Raw genomic sequence first — 19,191 nt, 5'->3', positions numbered from 1 at the left:
CAGTTGAGGGGCATCTAGGTTGTTTCCAGGTTCTGGCTATTACAAACAATGCTGATATGAACATAGCTGAGCAAATGCCCTTGTGGTATGATTGAGCATTCCTTGGGTATATGCCCAAGAGTGCTGTAGCTGGGTCTTGGGGGAGATGGATTCCCAATTTTCTAAGGAAGCGCCATATTGATTTCCAAAGTGGCTGTACAAGCTTGCATTCCCACCAGCAGTGGAGGAGAGTTCCCCTTGCTCCACATCCTCTCAGCATAAGCTGTCTTCTGTGTTTTTGATCTTAGCCATTCTGACAGGTGTAAGGTGGTATCTCAGAGTCGTTTGATTTGCATTTCCGTGATAATTAGGGATGTTGAACAATTCCTTAAATGTCTTTCATCCATTTGAACTTCTTCTGTTGAGAATTCTCTGTTTAGTTCTACATCCCATTTCTTAATTGGACTCTTGGGCATTTTGATGTCTAATTTCTTGAGTTCTTTATATATTCTGGATATCAGCCCTCTGTCAGATGTGGGGTTGGTGAAGACCTTTTCCCATTCTGTAGGCTGTAGCTTTGTCTTGTTGACCGTGTCCTTTGCTCTGCAAAAGCTTCCCAGCTGGATCAAGAACAGAAAGAGAGAACAAGGAATAACAGACCATGATAAATGATGACCACATGAGAACAGGAATAGGCAGAGTGATGGAGAGGTCCCCAATGGAGAGGTCCCCAGAAATCCACAATGATACATCCTCTGTAGACTGCTGGCAATGGTTGAGAGAAATCCTGATCTGACCTAGTCTGGTGATCAGATGGCCAAACACCCTAATGGTCGTGCTGGAACTCTCATCCAATAACTGATGGAAGTGGATGCATAGATCCTCGGCCAGGACCCAGGTGGAGCTCCAGGAGTCCAATTGTTGAGAAAGAGGAGGGACTATAAAAGTGTGAATTGTTGAGACCAAGATTGGAAAAGCACAGGGACAAATAGCCAAATGAATGGAAGCACATGAATTATGAACCAAAGGCTGTGGAGCCCCTAGCTGAAGCAGGCCCTCTGGATGAGTGAGACAATTGAATAGCTTGATCTGTTTGGGAGGCACCCAGGTAGTGGGACCCAGACCTGTCCTTAGTGCATGAGCTGGCTGTTTGGAATCTTGGGCTTACACAGGGACACATGCTCAGCCTGGAAGGAGGGGACTGGATCTGCCTGTACTGAATCCACAGGTTTAAATGAATCCCTAGGGGAGTCTTGGCTCTGGATGAGATGGGAATGGAGGAGAGGGGCTGAGAGGAAGGTGGTAGAGGGGTCAGGAGGGGAGAGAACAGGGAACCCATGGCTGATGTGTAAAATTAAAACACAATATATAATAAATTTAAAAAAAAAAAAAAAAAAGGATAGTATGGCCCGGGCAATGGTGGCACATGCCTTTAATCTCAGCATTTGGGAGGCAGAGCTAGTGGATCTCTGTGAGTTTGAAGCCAGCCTAAGTTCCAGGAAAGGCCCAGAGCTGCACAGAGAAACTGTGCCTCGAACAAACAAACAAACAAAAACCCCAAAATAACAAACAAGAATTATGGAGCTGCTGAGTCATTTCCCCAACTGGCTTCTCTTTCTCTCTTTCCTAAACTTGACTGCTGTCATCCATAGAATTGACATTGAAATCTGATATGTTTGTATGTACATGAAACCGCTTTCACGCTTAAATGCTGAATTTGACCAAGCTTTGGTTAGGAACTGATTAGTAGTAGACTAGTTAGCCATCCCATTGATTTTATTTATTTATTTTTTAAATCATACATTTCTCTTACCACTAATGTAATGTTTAGTTAGACTTCCTCCCTCCTTCCCTCCCTCCCTCCCCCCCCCTCCCTCCCTTCCTTTCCTTTCCTTTCCTTTCCTTTCCTTTCCTTTCCTTTCCTTTCCTTTCCTTTCCTTTCTTCCTTTCCTTTCCTCCTTTCCTTTCCTTTCCTTTTTTTTTTTTAAGCTGAGGATTGAACCCCAGGCCTTTGCGCTTGCTAGGCAAGCACTCTACCACTGAGCTAAATCCCCAACCCCCAGTTAGCCTTTCTTTATTCCAATAAAACAATGATAGTATTGATAGTATTTGTAGAAATGGAAATAGGAAAGAATTTGTTATTTTCCTGTAGAAATTTTTAAAAATGAGAAGAATTTAACCTTCAGCATAGCATTTTCAACCTTTTAATGCATTTCTAATACTAAGCTAAAATTACCAGTTATTTTAAATATATTTGATAATTAAGTGTACTTATTGAACTATGTTATTCCTTTTTCTTCAAGTAATTCCAGGTGTAAAATGTTTAGTATCTTGGTTATTGTGCCGATTGTCTCTTAACAAGACTTGTAATATACAGCATACAGAAGAAGTTCAGTGAGTTAGGACCTATATCCAGTAAATCATAACTCACAAAATGCCATGAGCTTAAGCAATAGATTATTAGGGGGAAGGTTTTAGTGGTAATTATCTTATTTTCCATGTTTAATGTTCAACACAAGAATTGTCTTTCTTTACCAAATAATCTTAAGTATTAGCTAAAGTGTTGAGGCTTGCCAGGACCCCAGTCTTCCATATGATAAAACACTTAATTCTTTACTTTTATCTCTTATGGTGTCTTTCTTATTCCCCATTCCTTCAGTGTGTATTTTGCTTTTAATTTGTGAGATTAATTCAGCTTTGTGCCACAGACCAGCTCTTGACGTCCTGGGGACCATCAGAAAGCTACAGCTCACATGTTCACTTCCTTTCACTCCCTTTTTACATTCAAATAGGCTTTCATTTCCCATGGGAAATAGTCTGTTTGCTTAAAAAGTTACCTGCCAGCTTTGTGTTAAAATGCATGTGAAAAATTTCTCAAGTTTTATAAGTAAGACTGAAAAAAAAAATCTCGTATTTTTTTCCTTTTTTTTCCTCCTCTCTTTTCATTGTATTTTTTTAAGACATAGTTCCTGGATAGAATGAGTTACTTGTAAAAGTTATAGTAAGGAATGGAAAAATGAATTTATAATTGTAATTGTCATATTCATATTTCCTCTAATTGAGAGAGATTTTCTTTCTTTTGTTTCTTTTTCTGTGTTTTTTTTTTTTTTTGTTTGTTTGTTTCTTTGTTTGTTTTTCCAAACAGGGTTTCTCTGTATAGCTTGGTGCCTTTCCTATAACTCACTCTGTAGCCCAGGCTAGCTTCCAACTCAACAGTGATCCGTCTGCCTCTGCCTTCCGAGTGCTGGGATAAAGTGTGTGTGCCCCCCCCCCCCCCACACCTCCCCGATTTTCTTAACTGTTGCTTACATGAAATAGTGTAACACCCACTTTAATATTGTGAATAATAAGAACAGATCAATTTTTGAAATTGTATCATTGTAAACTAATAATTAAAGCTGATTTGACATACATACACTGTTATAAAATGAAATGAATTTTCAAGTTTTCCTTTCACAGCTTTTATCTTAATTTTCTTTTCAGAGAACGATCTCCTCAACAGAATGTAGTTTCTTGTGTAAGTGTAAGCACCCAGACATCTTCTGAGGATCAGGCTGGCAAGTTATGGGATGAACTCAGTCTGGTTGGGCTTCCTGATGCCATTGATGTCCAAGCCTTATTTGATTCCACAGGTAGGGGCCCTCTGTTTTAGCAGCTTTCACTTGTTTCTGGAAGCATTTATATTAGTGCTTATTCAATAGTAAATTGTAGAAATAATTAAGATCATATTACACAAAAGTGTCATAATTAAATGTGCTTGATTAGGCATTTGATTGTCATAAGCATTTGACAGTTGAAAGAGAAAACTTTAAAGAACCCTGTGAAAACTTAGGGACATCTTAGGCTAGACCTTTGTCCAGTAGAAATGAAGTGCAAATTTTCCCCTCAAGTAGTTTTCTTACTGTAATAGCTTGGTGATTCACAGGATATGGTGCTGTTGGGTATTTAAGTCAATCACTTGTTGCAGTTTGACTGATGGTTGATAGTGGGCCAGTTGCTGAACAATGGGGAATTTAAGCAGATGGGTGTTCTTGGATGGAAGTGAGAGGAATGTAAGTGTCGATGGTGTTAATTTTCCATGCCCCTTGCTTTGTCAGTCAGCAGCTTCATTTTAAATAGTTCTTTTCATTTTATGTAAAAATATTAAACAGAACAGTGTTCAAATAAAATGACTAAGTGAATTTTTCTTGTGAAAGAAATAATTGCCAATTCAATAATGCCAAAATTTCTGTGTACATCAGAGTCACCTGGAAGGCTTGTTAAACTGTAGCACAAGACATATTGATTTAGTGGGGCAATTATGCCCTCTAATTCTGCATTCCTGAAAGGTACTCAGATAGGTACTCTCACTTCCAAGTCACAGTCTGGGACAGTTTCAGAAATCACATAAAGATACACTGTATAGTTACACATTTTGATTTGTTTGTTTGGTTTTTGAGATAATTCTTACCCTATAGTCTTCATTAGCTTGGAAATCATAAAACTATATAGCCCTGGCTGGCCTTGAGTGGATCCTCCTACCTCGGCCTCCTGAATGCTAATATTACAGCCAGGTGCTACCACTCCCAAGTCGCAGCAATACCTTCAGTGCTTATTAATTTGTTACTTTTTCTATTTTAGGCACTTGCTGGGCTCATCATCGATGTGTGGAGTGGTCACTGGGAATATGCCAAATGGAAGAACCATTATTAGTGAACGTGGACAAAGCTGTTGTCTCAGGGAGCACAGAAGTGAGTAGAAGAAACAAATCTCTAAACCACAAACAATTTTTTTGTTTGTTCTGGTTTTGTTTGTTTTTTGAGAACTTAATATGCAGTGGAAGATGATCTTGAATATCTGATTTTGTGCCTTTTCCTCTTCAGTATCTATGTGGTGCTTTAATGGAATCCAGGACTTCATATATCCCTAGCCCAGTTGTACAATCTTCTAACATTTATACAAAGATAAAGTTTCATTTGGAAGAATTTTATTAAATTGTACTATAATGGAAAACCCTCAAAACATGAAATTGAGAATTACACCAAGGGTAGTTTGTATAAGATTATTTTTCAGTTAACTTAAAACTTAAATACTTTACACTTAAATAAAAATGATCCATTTTAGAAATGGGAATTACTAATTACATGTCCATGTAGCTCCTTATTTATTTATTTGTTTACTTAATTTAATACTGTCTCTCTCTAGCCCTGGCTATAACTCACTATGTAGACCAAAATGGTCTAGAACTCAAGAGTTTCCCCACCTTTACCTTCAAGGGTTGGGATTAGGCATCCATCCACTGATCTACCCATCCATCCATCCATCCATCCATCCATCCATCCATCCATCCCTCCCTTCTTCCCTCCCTCCCCTTCTCTCCCCTCCCCTCCCCTCCCATCCCATCTCATCTCATCCTATCCATCCCATTCATTGATTTTTTTTTTTTTTTTTTAGACAGGGTTTCTCTGGCTGTCCTGGAACTTACTTTGTAGACCAGGCTGGTCTTGAACTAAGAGATCTGCTTACCCATGTATCCTGAGTTCTGAACTTCGACATGAGTCCCTTGCTCTTAATCTCTTCAGCCTCTACTTATTTTTTTTTGGAACAAGGTGTCTCTTTAGGAGCTTGATATGTAGACCAGGCAGCCTCAAACTAAAAATGATTCTCTGCTTCTACGTATGTGCTACCATGTCTGGCCTTCAACCTCTATTGACTATATTACGCCTCTCAATAACATTTTAAAGATTCTGTTTTCCTCTTGGATTCTTCTTTAAGATTCTTGTGTTTATGTCTTCAAATTAATAACCTTGCCTGTAGTTTCTAATCTTTGTCATCTCCAATATAGTTTTTGTAGTATGTTTTTATTTCTGGAAAGTAGTTTCTCATCTTTTTATTATATCTTTCTTGTCTCTCGTTAACCCATTGAACACATGGGATACATTTATAATTACAATTTCAACATCTTTCCTAATTTAAACATCTTTGTCAACTCTGGAATTTATTGGCTTCTCTCAATAGTTTAATTATTTTCAGCTTCTTTTTAGACAGATAATCTTTTATCTATTGTGTATCTATTGTAAATTTTTTTCGGTGCTGCTTTTTTTGTAATTGTTTTTGAACTTTGCTTGGGTCTATCTAAATTACTTTTAGATAATTGTTCAATTCTTAGGTTGTCTCTTTTTACTTTTTTTGTTTGTTTGTTTGTTTGTTTTTTGAGCTGAAGATCGAACCCACGGCCTTGCGCTTGCTAGGCAAGTGCTTTAGGTGGTCTTTTAATAAAGAAACCCAGAGCCAGATATCGGGGTAAAAGCTGAAAGATCAGAAAAGCAGAACCGCCAGCCACTAGTTATTACCTCTACAAAATCCTCAGCCTAAAGAGAATGAGTTCCTGCCTCATATGTCTTTCTCTGCCTTGCCATATTACTTCTTGGCGTTAAGAGTGTATGTGCTTCCCAAGCAGGGCATGAGATCTCAAGTGTTGGTATTAAAGGTGTGTGCCTCCACTACCTAGCTCTGTGTCTATTATAGTGGCTGGCTCTGTTATCTGATTCTCAAGCAAGTTTATTAGCATACTCAGTATATCAATAGAGATAATTTACATACTGTCCATACTCTCAACACAGCCTGGGCTGTACAGAGGTAGGACTGATATGAACCATTACTTTCCCTGGAGGCATTTTTCAGTACATTAAAAAACAAAAACTAAGAGATTGACATTCTGAGTGTTGAAAAGGGTTTCAGGCCATGTAAGGAGTTGGAAAGACAAAAAGAATTTCAGGCCTATTACTTACTACAAGACTTAAACATTTTAAAATTACATTAATCTACCTGTCTATTTGTTCATGTATGCATATGAATATTATTTACTTTTGTATATGCTCACTAACAAGTGTGTGCTGGAGCCCAGAGGATCAACTCAAGGCTTGGTGCAAATACTTTTACTGCTTAGCCATCGGCCTGCTCATCCCACCCCCAAGGGAACTCTGGGTACAGCAAATTACAGTTTCTTTTTAAAATCTGTCCTTTGGTTAATTAGTTACTGATATTTTCTCTTTCTTTCTTTCTTTCTTTCTTTCTTTCTTTCTTTCTTTCTTTCTTTCTTTCTTTCTTTCTAACCTGAGGATTGAACCCAGGGCCTTACCCTTGCTAGGCAAGTGCTCTACCACTGAGCTAAATCTTCAACCTCATTTTTTAAATATTTAAAGAAAATGAATAAATGAGCAACATTCTTTTTTTAATTAAGAAATTTTTGCCGGGCAGTGGTGGCACATACCTAATCCCAGCACTGGGGAGGCAGAGGCAGGTGGATCTCTGTGAGTTCGAGGCCAGCCTGATCTACAAAGCTAGTCCAGGACAGACTCCAAAGCTGCAGAGAAACCCTGTCTCGAAAAAAAAACGGGAAAAAAAGGAAAAAAAAAAAAAGAGAAAATTTCTATTTATTTTACATACCAATCATAGATCTCCCTCTCCCGCTCTCCCATTCCCACCTCCACGAAGGCAAGGCCTCCTGTGGGAGTCAGCAGAGCCTGGTACATTCAGCTGAGGCAAGTCGAAGCCCCTAATTAAGGCTGTGTAAGGTGGCCCACTAGGCTCCAAAAAGCCAGCTCATGCACCAGGGATGGATCCTGATCCCACTGCTAGGAGGCCCCTTAAACAGACCAAGGTACACAACTGTCTCGCCTAAGCAGAGGGCCTAGTCCAGTCCCATGGGGGCTCCTCAGCTATTGGTCCACAGTTCCTGAGTTCCCACTAGTTTGGTTTGGTTGTCTCTGTATGGGATAAAAATTTCATAATAGGATAATTCTATGAATTTCAAATCTTAGATAGAGTCTTAAAAATAAAATTTTGAGTTGAGGATAGTAACAATCATACCAACTTATTTTCATGTAATGTGAGGTTTCTGCTGCACTGCAGTGGAGTTGTTGCTACAGAGATCATAGGCATTTTGAATTCCTGTTCAGCGTGTTGTTAATTACAATTGCAATTTGCCAGTTTTTGATTGTCTTGACCTTAAAAAAACAAAGACTTAATGGATGGCAGTGAGGTTAAAAAAGTAAAAAGAGAAAAAGAACATACTGTATTTGTGTGGCATCATGGAATGTTTTGTTTATTTATTATTATTTTTTTATCAAATTACAATTTTAAATCACAAATCACATTGTACTCACTATCTATGCTGTGACATTGAATTATGTGTATTTAGTATTATTTTTTATTACTTTTTTAACAGATATTTTTATGCATCCCTGACTGGCTTTGAACTTAGTATGCATAAACAGGAGTGATCTTGAACTTCTGATCCTCCTGCCACCACCTAGAGTGCTGGTAAAGGTGTAGCTTAGCACATGCCTGGCTTATGCAGTGCTAGATATCTAACCCAGGGCCTTGTGCATGCTGGGTAGTACTGTAACACTTCAGCTACTATACTGCCCCTACTATTATGCTTCTTTTGTATACTAAAACTCCTGAATGCAGTTACTAGCTTAAACAAATTTTGATGATGCAGTTAGCTATTCCTACTTACAGTCATGTCATCAACAAGCATAGATAATTTGAGTTCTTCCTCTTCAGTTTCTTTCTGTTTGGATTGCTCTTGCTAAGATTTTGGCCATACTAAATAGGCGTCCTTTTTTGTTTATTTACTTGTTTGTTTTGTTTTTGTTTTCTTAATGCAACAGCTCTGGCTTTCCTGGAACTCACTTTGTAGACCATGCTGGCCTCGAACTCACAGAGATCCACCTGTCTCTGCCTCCTGAGTGCTGGGATTAAAGGTGGGTGCCACCCCCCCCCCCCCAGCCCCACACAGACATACTCTTCTTGTTTCATACTGTAGAGGAAATGATTTTCTGTTCTCCATTCAGAATAGCATTGACTGATTTTCATATATAGCTTTTGGTGTTTTGTTTGTTTGTTTGATGAGACAGGCTTTCTCTCTGTATTCCTTGCTGTCTAGGAAGCTCTGAGACCAGGCTGGCCTTGAACTCAGAGATTCCCGTCTCTGCTTCCCAAGTGCTGGAATTAAACACATATACCACCATCACCACCAACAAGAGGCATGTTCTCTCTTTTTTAACATTAATTGGCTGTAATGTTTTTCAGCTTTATTTGCCTTTAAAAAGTACCTACAGTTTCATTGGTTTTATGTATATTTTTATTTACATATCCTCTGGTCTTTGTAACAGTTTCTTCTCAGCTTTTTTGTTCTTTATCTGTCTCCTTGATGTACATTATCAGGTTGTTTATTTGGGTAGTGTTCTCCCCTCCCCTCCATTCTCCACACTCCACCCCACTCCACTCCACTCCGTCTCTGTCTCTCCGTGTCTGTCTGTGTTGTTGCGGGGGTGGGGGGGGCGGTGGCGGTGCATTCGTGTATGACATAGATGTGCAGGTTCCTATAGAGGACAAAAGAGAGCATCAGATCCCCTGGAGCTGGAGTTAAAGAGCTGATTGTAAGCCACCTGAAGTTGTTACTGGGAAATGGGTCCTCTGGTCAGTCATATGGTGGTGACTTTTATTAGTTTCTATTTCATTATGAGACATGATTAGTCCCTTGAATTATAACATTGTTATTCCATTTCTGTGAAAAATGTTAATGGAAAATTGATGGAGATTGCATGTATAGGCCACTTTTGGTAATATTGCCATTTTCACAGTATCTGCCATTGAATGAGCATGGATGCTTTTTCTGTTTTCTGCCACTATTTCAGTTTCTTTTCACAGTGTTTTAAGTTGTCATTGAAGAAGTTGTTCATCATCCTTTGTTTATTCCATTTTTTAAAATGCCGTCATATATGAATTTTAGTTAAATCAACCACCTCCCAAACCCATGGTCTCACTATGTAGCCCCTCCTGACTTAGAACTGATATGTAGACCAACTTTAGTTTTGTCCTGTCTTCACTCATCTCCCCCCCTCCTCCCCAATCATCAACATTTGAAAATACATTTTTTTTTGGCATGCTGTATTTGTATTTTGCTACTTTGCTGAAATGCTGAAAGTGTTTTTATCAGATCTACAAAAGTGTCTAACACTTATCATCTGGAAATAGGTATCATTTTACTTCTTTCCTATTTGTATTTTTCCTTTCTCTTTTCTTATGGCATAGCCAAGACTTCAAGCTCTATACGGAATAAGAGTGGAAGAAGTCTTGTCTCATTCCTGATTTTGAAGAATATTTCAATTTTCTCCTGTTTAATTTTGGTGTCTTGTCTGTATGTTGGTCTCTTCCCAGATTCTTCAGTGATTTTTGTCATGAATGGCTGTGTCAAAGGCCTTTTGTACTTTATGTAATCAGGTTTTTCTTTCTCTTTCTTTTTCCATCACTAAATTTTATTTGAAGTATCCTTGTATCCTTGGAATGAAACCAACTTGATTGTGATAAATGATCCTTTTAACATGGTGTTATTAAAGTAGCTGAGCGCTCTTCCCTTTACACAGCTGCCTGTAGCTCTCTCATCCTGAGACTTCGGTGTGTTTCCTTCAGGTTCTGTGATTTGTTCTTTGTTCTCAGACCCCCCAGATTAGCTCAGCCTTATATAATAGCATACTAATACTTAGAGAATAAGAAAACTGACCTTCTTTTGATTGTGTTCCACAATGTTGGAGGAGTCACAGTCTCACCAACTTCTCCAGTTGTCATTTTACTCTAGAAGTTCTGATGTGTGTATCTTTCTGGAGACTGTAGGTTTTCAGCTGAGCCTTGTTCATTTTCTCCTCTTGGAATTTCTATTCTATGAATATAGGTTCAATGGGTATAAGTCCCATGACTCATACATAGTCTTTGTTCATTCCCTGTCTGACTTTTTTTTTCCTTCCTTCCTTTCCATTTCTTCCTTCCTCAACACACTTGTTCAGCATCTCAGGCATTCTTTATTTTCAGTGGTTTATTCTATTGTGGTTGCTCTTTGTTGTATTTTTTTTCCTCAGTGGTGAAAGTTTTCAATTTCAGCTTTTGTTCCTTCTTAATTTTCCACTAGTTTTGTGAATTTCCTCTCTCATTCTGCTATATTACGTGTTTTTTTCTTGCGTCTTATGAGTTTCTCTCATGTTTGTTTTGAGTCTTTCTTCAGACATTTCATAGATCTCCTCTCCATAGGGATGTGTTGTAAGTATTTACTGTATTTCTTGCATGTCTTTTTTTTTTTTAACAGTTACATTGCTAGAGTATTTTTTTTCTTGTGATCCTTCCTTGATGTAATAATTGTTCCCATTTTGAGGTCTAGCTTTTACAGGAAAATATTTTTTTGTTTAGGTAAGATCTAGTGTGCTAGTTGAGTAGGTTCTTTGGTTATAGGTGAGTTTAAAAGTGTAAACCTGTTTTATTCTTGTGTATGTAGTCAATGTTAGTGTCTCAGTAGTCAAGACTGCACTGTTCATGAAGGTAAGTGTAAGAATTATCAGTAGATACAAGCTTGCGCAAGAGTGTCCTCAGGTCTTGTTGAATCTAGTTCCCGTGGCACTGGCCTGTTTATACATTTATTGCTGTCCCTGTGTAGCAGAATGTGGAACAGTGTCTCTGGGGTCCTTCAGCCCAAGAGATACTTGGATCCATGGTGCCAGAATTGTCATGGTTCTGAATTAATAAAATGTAGAGGATTTTGCCTACAATAATTATAGTTCTAACATTGTGGGTTGCTGCAGTGTCCTGTATCCCTGGATCTAAGTCACACTTGGGATAAATGGTGCTTATAGCTGTGGTCCTGGAGCTAGAATGTGTTGGTGGGACTGTCTGTCTTCAGATGCCTGCCGTATGGGATGGATCATAGGCTCAGCTGTTTGTGATTGCTGGTTGTAGAGGAAAGTTTCTGTGTCCCACCCGAACCTTCTTCTGGACAAATCTCTCCCACCCACCATCCTGCGTCCACTTATAAAATAATTACTCAGAGGCTTACATTAATTACAAACTGTATGGCCTATGGCTTCAGCTTATATTAGCTAGCTCTTTCAACTTAATTCAACCCATTCATATTTATCTATATGTTGACACGTGGCCATGCTGTTACTGATCTGCTGGTATCTTGCTTGTTGCTTCTTTGGTGACAGGCCTGTGTCTCCTGGACTCTGCCCTTCTTTTGAAACCTAACTGGGAAACACATTCAAATTAGGAGCCTATGGGAACCATTCTCATTCAAACACCACAGTCGTGTTAAATGGTATAACTATTAGGGGCTAGTTATCTGAAAAGACACACACACTTTGGCCCAGCTGGAGAACTTAGTATTTATTTCTATGACCTAATATGTATAGGGCACATTTGTGGTCTTAGAATATATGTTTCTCCTATATTATCTATGAAAACCTACCAAATATTTTTTCTTATTTTTATTTTGTGGCAGGTTCTCTTTTAGTTTGGGCTGGCTTATAGCTATGGGGTTGAAGATAATGTTGAATTTCTGATCCTCCTCCCTCTAGCTCTGGAGTACTGATTTTGTATATGTGTGCCACTGTTCCTGTTTAATGTGGTGGTACTAAGGATGGATCTCAGGCTTTTGTGTTTGATACGCAAATTTACCAATTGAGCTCCAACCCAGCCCTTACCTAATTTATTTCCAATCAGTTACTTATGGTGTGAGTAAAAACATTGTAATATAAGTAAAAATTTAAAATTCCTTAGAAATATAACCCCAATTTGATAGAAATTAAAACAAGGAGGGCTTTGAAGTGTTTTTATTACCCACTGTTGTATAACAAATTAGCATAAACCTAAGGTCTTTATATAACATCTGATTATTTAGGCCAGAAGTCTCCACAAGATCAACTGTTTAGGGTCTCTGAAGGCCTAATCAAGAAGTGGATAGGCCTGGCCAGGTATATTGGTGCCCATATGATGTAGTGCCTAAGGAGATCAGAAGAGGGCATTGGATCCTCTGGAAGCTGAGTTAAAGTCAGTTGTGAGTTGCCATGTGGATGTTGGGAATTGAACTTGGATTCTCTGTAATAGCGGCCAAGCAGGTTCTCTCTAGTTCCTCTAACTCCCTGCCCCACCCCAAAGTAGATCAATTAGAAATATGTATTTAGCAGTGTACAGATTAGGGTGATCACCATCATTGACATAATCCTTACTTCAGGCTGGCACAAAATGATTACATAGATTGGCTTTCATTTGGAGCATTTCATGTTCAGTTCATACGCATTTTTCTAAACAAAGTATTAGTGAATGTTTTCTTTCTTAGAGAACAAATCTTAGGCTTAAATTTTTATCTACTTATTTGTTTGCCTGCCTAAATATTGAGGCAGTGTTTCACTGTGTAGCCCTGGCAATCCTGGAACTCAATCTGTAGACCTCTAGAGATTGGCCTGCCTCTGCCTGAATGCTGGGATTAAAGGGGTGTGTCATCACTGCCTGGTTTATTACCTTGAATTTTAAGATTTAATTTCAGTTTGTTTCTTCAAAATTAGGGGTTTGTATTTTCAAACTTTTTTAACTACCATGCTTGCTATGATTTCAAAGATGTTGACTTCCTTTTATCATTGCAAGAATTTTTCATTTTTTGGTATTTAAGTTTATATTGAGAGGGGGCGGGGAGGAAGAGAAAAAGAAAGAGAAAGAGGTGAGGGCACAGGGCAACTTGTGGGAGTTGGTTTGTTAACTCCTTCCACCAGGTAGGTTCCAGGAGATTGAAATCAGGAGGACATCAGACTTGATGGCAAACAGCCTTGCCTGAAAGGCCATCTTACCAGCCCTTTTATTTGAAGAAAACAAAAACTCCCCTGTCATATAAAATGAGATTTTAATGTTTCCAATAGGTGGATATGGAATTTATCTTTACATTCCAAGTTTCTAGTTTTTGTTGTATGTAGGTCACAGGACACACTTACTTTATTAAATATGGCCTAGAAAATATATCTTCTTTTGTACATTGGCCATTTATTTATGCTCACATATGTAATGAATACTTAGAGAATTTTATGTACATCTGTATGTATCTGTATGTTTTTGTGAGTATTGAATCAAACTTGCTTGTTATTAAGTTCTTTTAACCTCTTGGTTTGACAGTTATATTAAAGTCTCAATCCTTTTTGTATGTTGAAGATATTTGTTACATTTATCAACCTTAATAATGTTCTTATTTTACATTTATAGTATATAAAGAGTTATGCTAACATCCACTATTACCTTTTTCCTATTCTCTGATGTTTAGTTTGAATTCTATTTTTTCTGTTATTGATATAGTTATAGCTGCAGTTTTAGATAGTATTTATCAATGATCACACCCCAGCTGTTTTCTCTCTTGAATTGAAGATGCCAGTGTGCCTATGTTCCTTCACACACACACACACACACAGACACACAGACACACACACACACACAGACACACACACACACATGAACATATAAAATGTTAAGTGTGTTTGTACATAAAGTATATATGAATGTATCAAATATACAGTTTTGGAAAATTTACTGCCTTTTAGTAGAGATATTTATTTGTTTATATCATGTGTGAACTTAAATGTTAGCTCAACAGACATTACATACTTTTACTTCCAAATAATTCTTTCAGTTGTCATATTTGGATTAGGCTAGGGCTTTCACATGCCAGGTAATAGGTGTACCATTGAACTGTATTCCAAGCCTGCAGGTAATGTTATACAGAAACTTGTTTTCCTCCTTGTCATTCAGTATTGCTGTTCCTTGATATTGTTAATTGGAAATGTTCTTTTCTTCTGTCTTGTTTGTGTGTTCTCTAAAGTTTTCACTTGCCCTTGTTATCTTAAAATTTTGCTGTTCTTCAACATGGGCTGTTTTAGTTTGAAGCTGATCTTTAGGAAGTTCAGAGAACAACTCTGACAGACATTAAGCCTGTAGGAACTTTTGCAGGAATGCAATACCTTGTGAAAATGACAAAGACTGTATTTTAGGTTTCTTGTGTATTAAGTTGGAATTATGCTTCAATGTTAATTCTTAAATCATAAAATTTCAACTAGAATAATGTCTTTGATTCTGACCTACATTTTTCTTGTGTTCTTGTTGAACATTTATTGATTGACCTTCTGAATCAAATTTCCATGTAATTGTCTTTAGTTTTTCTCTCCCCTCACCCTCTCTTACTTTCTCCTAGCCTGTGCTTGAACCTCAAAACTGTCATCTTCTGCTTCAGTTTCAGGGGTAGCTGGGATTATAATCATATACCATCCTCCTCATCCCCCAAACCTACCCTTGGGCACTGAACAGACCTCCTTGTGTCTGTTGGGCAATATTGTATCACCCTGCTGTATTCCTCAATGTTCATCTACGCTCTTTATTACTACATTGTGAGAATACTAGTGACATAGAAATGAATGATGAAGGTTAAAAATAATATAGGGGGCTGGAGAGGCGGCTTAGTAGATAAATCACTTGTGATGCAAGCATTGGGACCACAATTCAGGTCTCTAGAATTAAAAGAGAAGCTGGGAGGCATAGTATCCTCCTGTAGTGTCAGCACTCCTGGGATAAAAGCAAGCTAGATAGACCAACTGGAATTAGTAAATTCTTTGTTCAGAGAGAGTGATCAAGGAAAATATCCAGAGTCAACTGTAGCCCTCACTTTCTCTTTGAACATACATTCACACATAAACATGCACCCACATATGTGAACTATGTACACCACACACACATATTCATGGTAATATGGAACCATTAGTGATAACTGATATTTTTTTAGAGCACTTAGCCTGAAATGTGTTTTTATAGTTGACATATAGTAGTTAAACACATTTTAGAAAATTTTTGAACTTCTTGTTCATGACACAGCTGTAAATTTTTTAAACTTTTTTTTATTAGTATGTGGGTTTTGTCTGTATATATGTCTGTGTTTCTCTTGTATGCCAGAAGTAGGTGTTGAATCTCCTGGAACTGGACTGATTCTGAGCTGTTGGTGTGGGTGCTGGGAATTGAATTCAGGCCCTGTGGAAGAACAGCCAGAGTTCTTAACTAGTGAGCCAGCCTTTTACGACAAAGGTTTAGTCTTTGAAATCTTGTTATTGGTTCTGTGCCAGTTTGTGCCAGTTTATTTTGGTTGTCATTATTTTAGTTGAGCTTAAGTTTTGGAAGTACTTTTTATAATTGATATAAAATGATATAATTTTATCATTTACACAATTACTAATAGAGGCTTTCACTGACTTTTAAAAACTGTTTTTGTATTAATAACGAATTATTACGCGTTATTTTTGCTTATCTATCTGTCCTTTATTTTCTTTAATGTTTATGCAAAATAGAAAAGGAGAACTGTAGCATGAATCTTAAAAGATCTTATTAATAAAAACTAATCTGGAGCCAGGTACTGGGGTCAACGCTGGAAGATCAGAGAAGCAGAACAAGTCACAGCTTCCTCACCTTGCACTTCGTCAGCTGATCCTGTTTCCCCAGACTGGAAGCCTCTGTGTCCTTTAACAAATGGATCTCAGTTGAACTGCTTCTCAAAAGCCTGAAAAGTTAACCAGGCCAAAAGCTTCTAGTTTCTGGTCTTCACACCTTATATACCTTTTTGCTTTGCCATCACTTCCTGGGATTAAAGGCCTGAGTCAGCATGCCTGGCTGTTTCCAAGGTGGCTGTAAACTCACAGAGGTCCGAATGGATCTCTGCCTTAGGAATGCTAGGATGAAAGGTGTGTGTTCCACCATTTTCTGGCCTCTGTATCTAGTGCCTCTGACCCCATCACCACAGAGAACTAAGCTTTTTTTTTTTTTTTTTTTTACATTTACATTTTTCAAGATAAAGTCTCTAGCCCAGGCTGGTTGGAACTCACTGTGTAGTGTAATGCAAGTTAGTCCTTCTGAGTGCTGGGGTTCTGGATATGTGTTATCCTGCATGGGTGTGGTTCGTGAGTGGTGACAATAGAGAAGTTGCATGTGAAAATTCATTCTTTGTTATCTTTTTTGTAGTTTCACAGCTAATTTTTATGGTTTAGGAAGGCATATGGTTCAGAAAGGTATGTCACATTTTCATCCAATGTCAGGTACTCTATGTTAACTATGTAATTCTAGCAGATGGGCTTGAAAGGCTCACTTTAGTACAGTTCTGTGTTTCTTTTTTCTTGATACCTTTATAGTGTAAATTAATGTACTTGATACATTCTAATACTTTTCATATTAGAATATCTAATGTCAGATAAGTTTTTCATTGAAGACATAATTAAAAGAACATGTTGGTGTTAAAATGACTTAGATTTTGGGAAAGGGATCAATTTGCCAGTAAATATTTTTGTTATGTCAATGAGTTATTATAATTTTTTTCTGCAAATTGATTGTACTTTTTTGATTAATTTTTTTGGTCTTTCTCTGGGACATGTAGACTAAGTGGCTTCCTAATGGATAATCTTGAATCTATTAATATACCAAAGAAAGCTAGGTATAACTCGTTTAGAAACAGTTGTTACTATACTTTATAGCAATAAAGAGACATGAAACTTCATTTTTTGTTTTGTGTCTTTCACAAAGTAATCGTTCTAAGTATAAAAACAGAATTACAATTTGTATACTTAGTCTGTTTTTGGACATTCACAACATTAAAGTGTGACAAATATAATTAGCAATATTGAGTGGTTTCTGGAGTTGAATTCAAATTGAAGAGGAGACAATGCAATAGTCTTGTTTTCTTACAGTATTTACTGTAGTGGACTGATGATAGTGAGGAAATGTTCAATAGTATATGATTATATTAGTTATATAGAAAAATGCTGAAAATAATTATAATTAAAAAGCTGTTATTCCCTGATTAGCAGAATGTAGATTGATCGTATTACTATGTAGGGCATATAATAATATTTTCAGAGTCCACTTTCCTCTGTTAAATGAGGGTTTAGTTGTTTTAGCTAGGCTTTTTATGAGCCACCTTTAGTAACACTGTTACCAAAATGAAGTCTGTTTGGTGTATGAGAATGAGCGTGTGTTTACTAGGCCTTTCTGTGTCAAAGCTGTGTGTGTGTGTGTGTGTGTGTGTGTGTGTGTGCCTCCCTTCCTTCCTTCCTTCCTTCCTTCCTTCCTTCCTTCCTTCCTTCCTTCCTTCCTTCCTTCCTTCCCTCCCTCCCTCCCTCCCTCCCTCCCTCCCTCCCTCCCTCCCTCCATTCCTTTCTTCTTTAAGCAAACAAGGTCTGTTTGTGTAGCAGCCTTGACTGTTCTGGAACTATATATATAAAATGTTGTTTGGTGCCTTCACTCCAAGATCTTGGAATAGCATGAAAAAATAATTGTGTAAAGACATAAATGCTGAAGTAGATGTATGTGCCAGGCAGATAGATAGCTCTCTGCTTTAGCAATCTATGGAGTAGGAGCTAAAATAAATTCTCACAGTGGAAACAGAACAAGTAAAATATGAGATAATTTGGGGTGACTTCTTACATATTCTTCTTTTGCTTTTTTTTTTTGTTTTTTTTACTACTTGTAAGAGATTAAGGAAGTAATTCTCAGCTTTTGTATAGAACTAGAAACTAAATGCCCTAGTTAAGTTTGTAGGTCCCCCCCCCCCCATATTATTGTCATCATTATCACTACTACCTCTCCACTTCCACCAAGGTTTCTGAGACAATCTCATAATATAGTCAAGCTTTCTTTTAGTTCTCCATATTCTTGCGTCAACTCTCTGAGTGTTAGCTTAGAGATGGGTATCCACCATCATGCTTGGCTATGAAATTTTTATTTGTGCTTTAATCATATAGGGGTCTTTCATTACTTTATGACTTACTAGTTTATTTCACACAGAGACACACAGGCTGTCCTGGAACTTTAGGCTGGTCTGGTATTCACCAATATTCACTTGCCTTTGCCCTCCTGATTTTTGGGACTAAAAGCTTGCCACCATGCTTGGCATTTGATTTTTTTTTTTTTTTTCTAAAGGTGTAATCTCATATAGTGGGATTCAAATACTGATATTATAGGAAGCCTCTACTATAAACCTGGTTTTTTTCTTTTTAAAAAGACTTATTTATTTTACTTTTATGTGTATGAATGTTTTGACTATTTACATTTATGTGCACCACATATATGTCTATTAGATCCTTTGTAAATGGGACTACAATGTGGGTGCTGAGAATTGCACTTTGGTTTATTTCAAGAGCAACAAGTACTCTTAACCACTGAGCCATCTCCCCCAAGTTCTCCCCCATACATACATATGTACAAGGTCTCTTGTAGCCTTGCTGGCTTCAACCTCAGAGCTTTCTGCATCCTGGCAAACGTTATACCAAATGAGGTATATCCATCATTTTCTAAACCTGCTTTAAAAATTGTTCTACCAATGTAACAGCAACA

General features: G+C 37.6%; 1 protein-coding gene across 12 annotated transcripts in view; it reads left to right on the top strand.

Moving 5' to 3' along the window:
• The window catches only part of Kmt2c (lysine methyltransferase 2C), a 247,142-nt gene that overhangs the window by 99,395 nt on the left and 128,556 nt on the right, over window positions 1-19,191 (top strand). For all 12 annotated transcript variants that reach the window (XM_036181141.1, XM_036181134.1, XM_036181142.1 and 9 more), the window contains exons 5-6: window positions 3,463-3,611; window positions 4,600-4,709. In XM_036181141.1, the coding sequence (XP_036037034.1) occupies window positions 3,463-3,611; window positions 4,600-4,709 (259 nt within the window). The remainder of the gene's footprint in view (window positions 1-3,462; window positions 3,612-4,599; window positions 4,710-19,191) is intronic.

The sequence above is a fragment of the Onychomys torridus genome, chromosome 3 (assembly GCF_903995425.1).
Source record: "Onychomys torridus chromosome 3, mOncTor1.1, whole genome shotgun sequence".
Taxonomy (NCBI): Eukaryota; Metazoa; Chordata; class Mammalia; order Rodentia; family Cricetidae; genus Onychomys; species Onychomys torridus.
The sequence above is the reverse complement of the archived record's forward strand: the minus strand, read 5'-3'. Positions and strand labels throughout refer to the sequence as shown.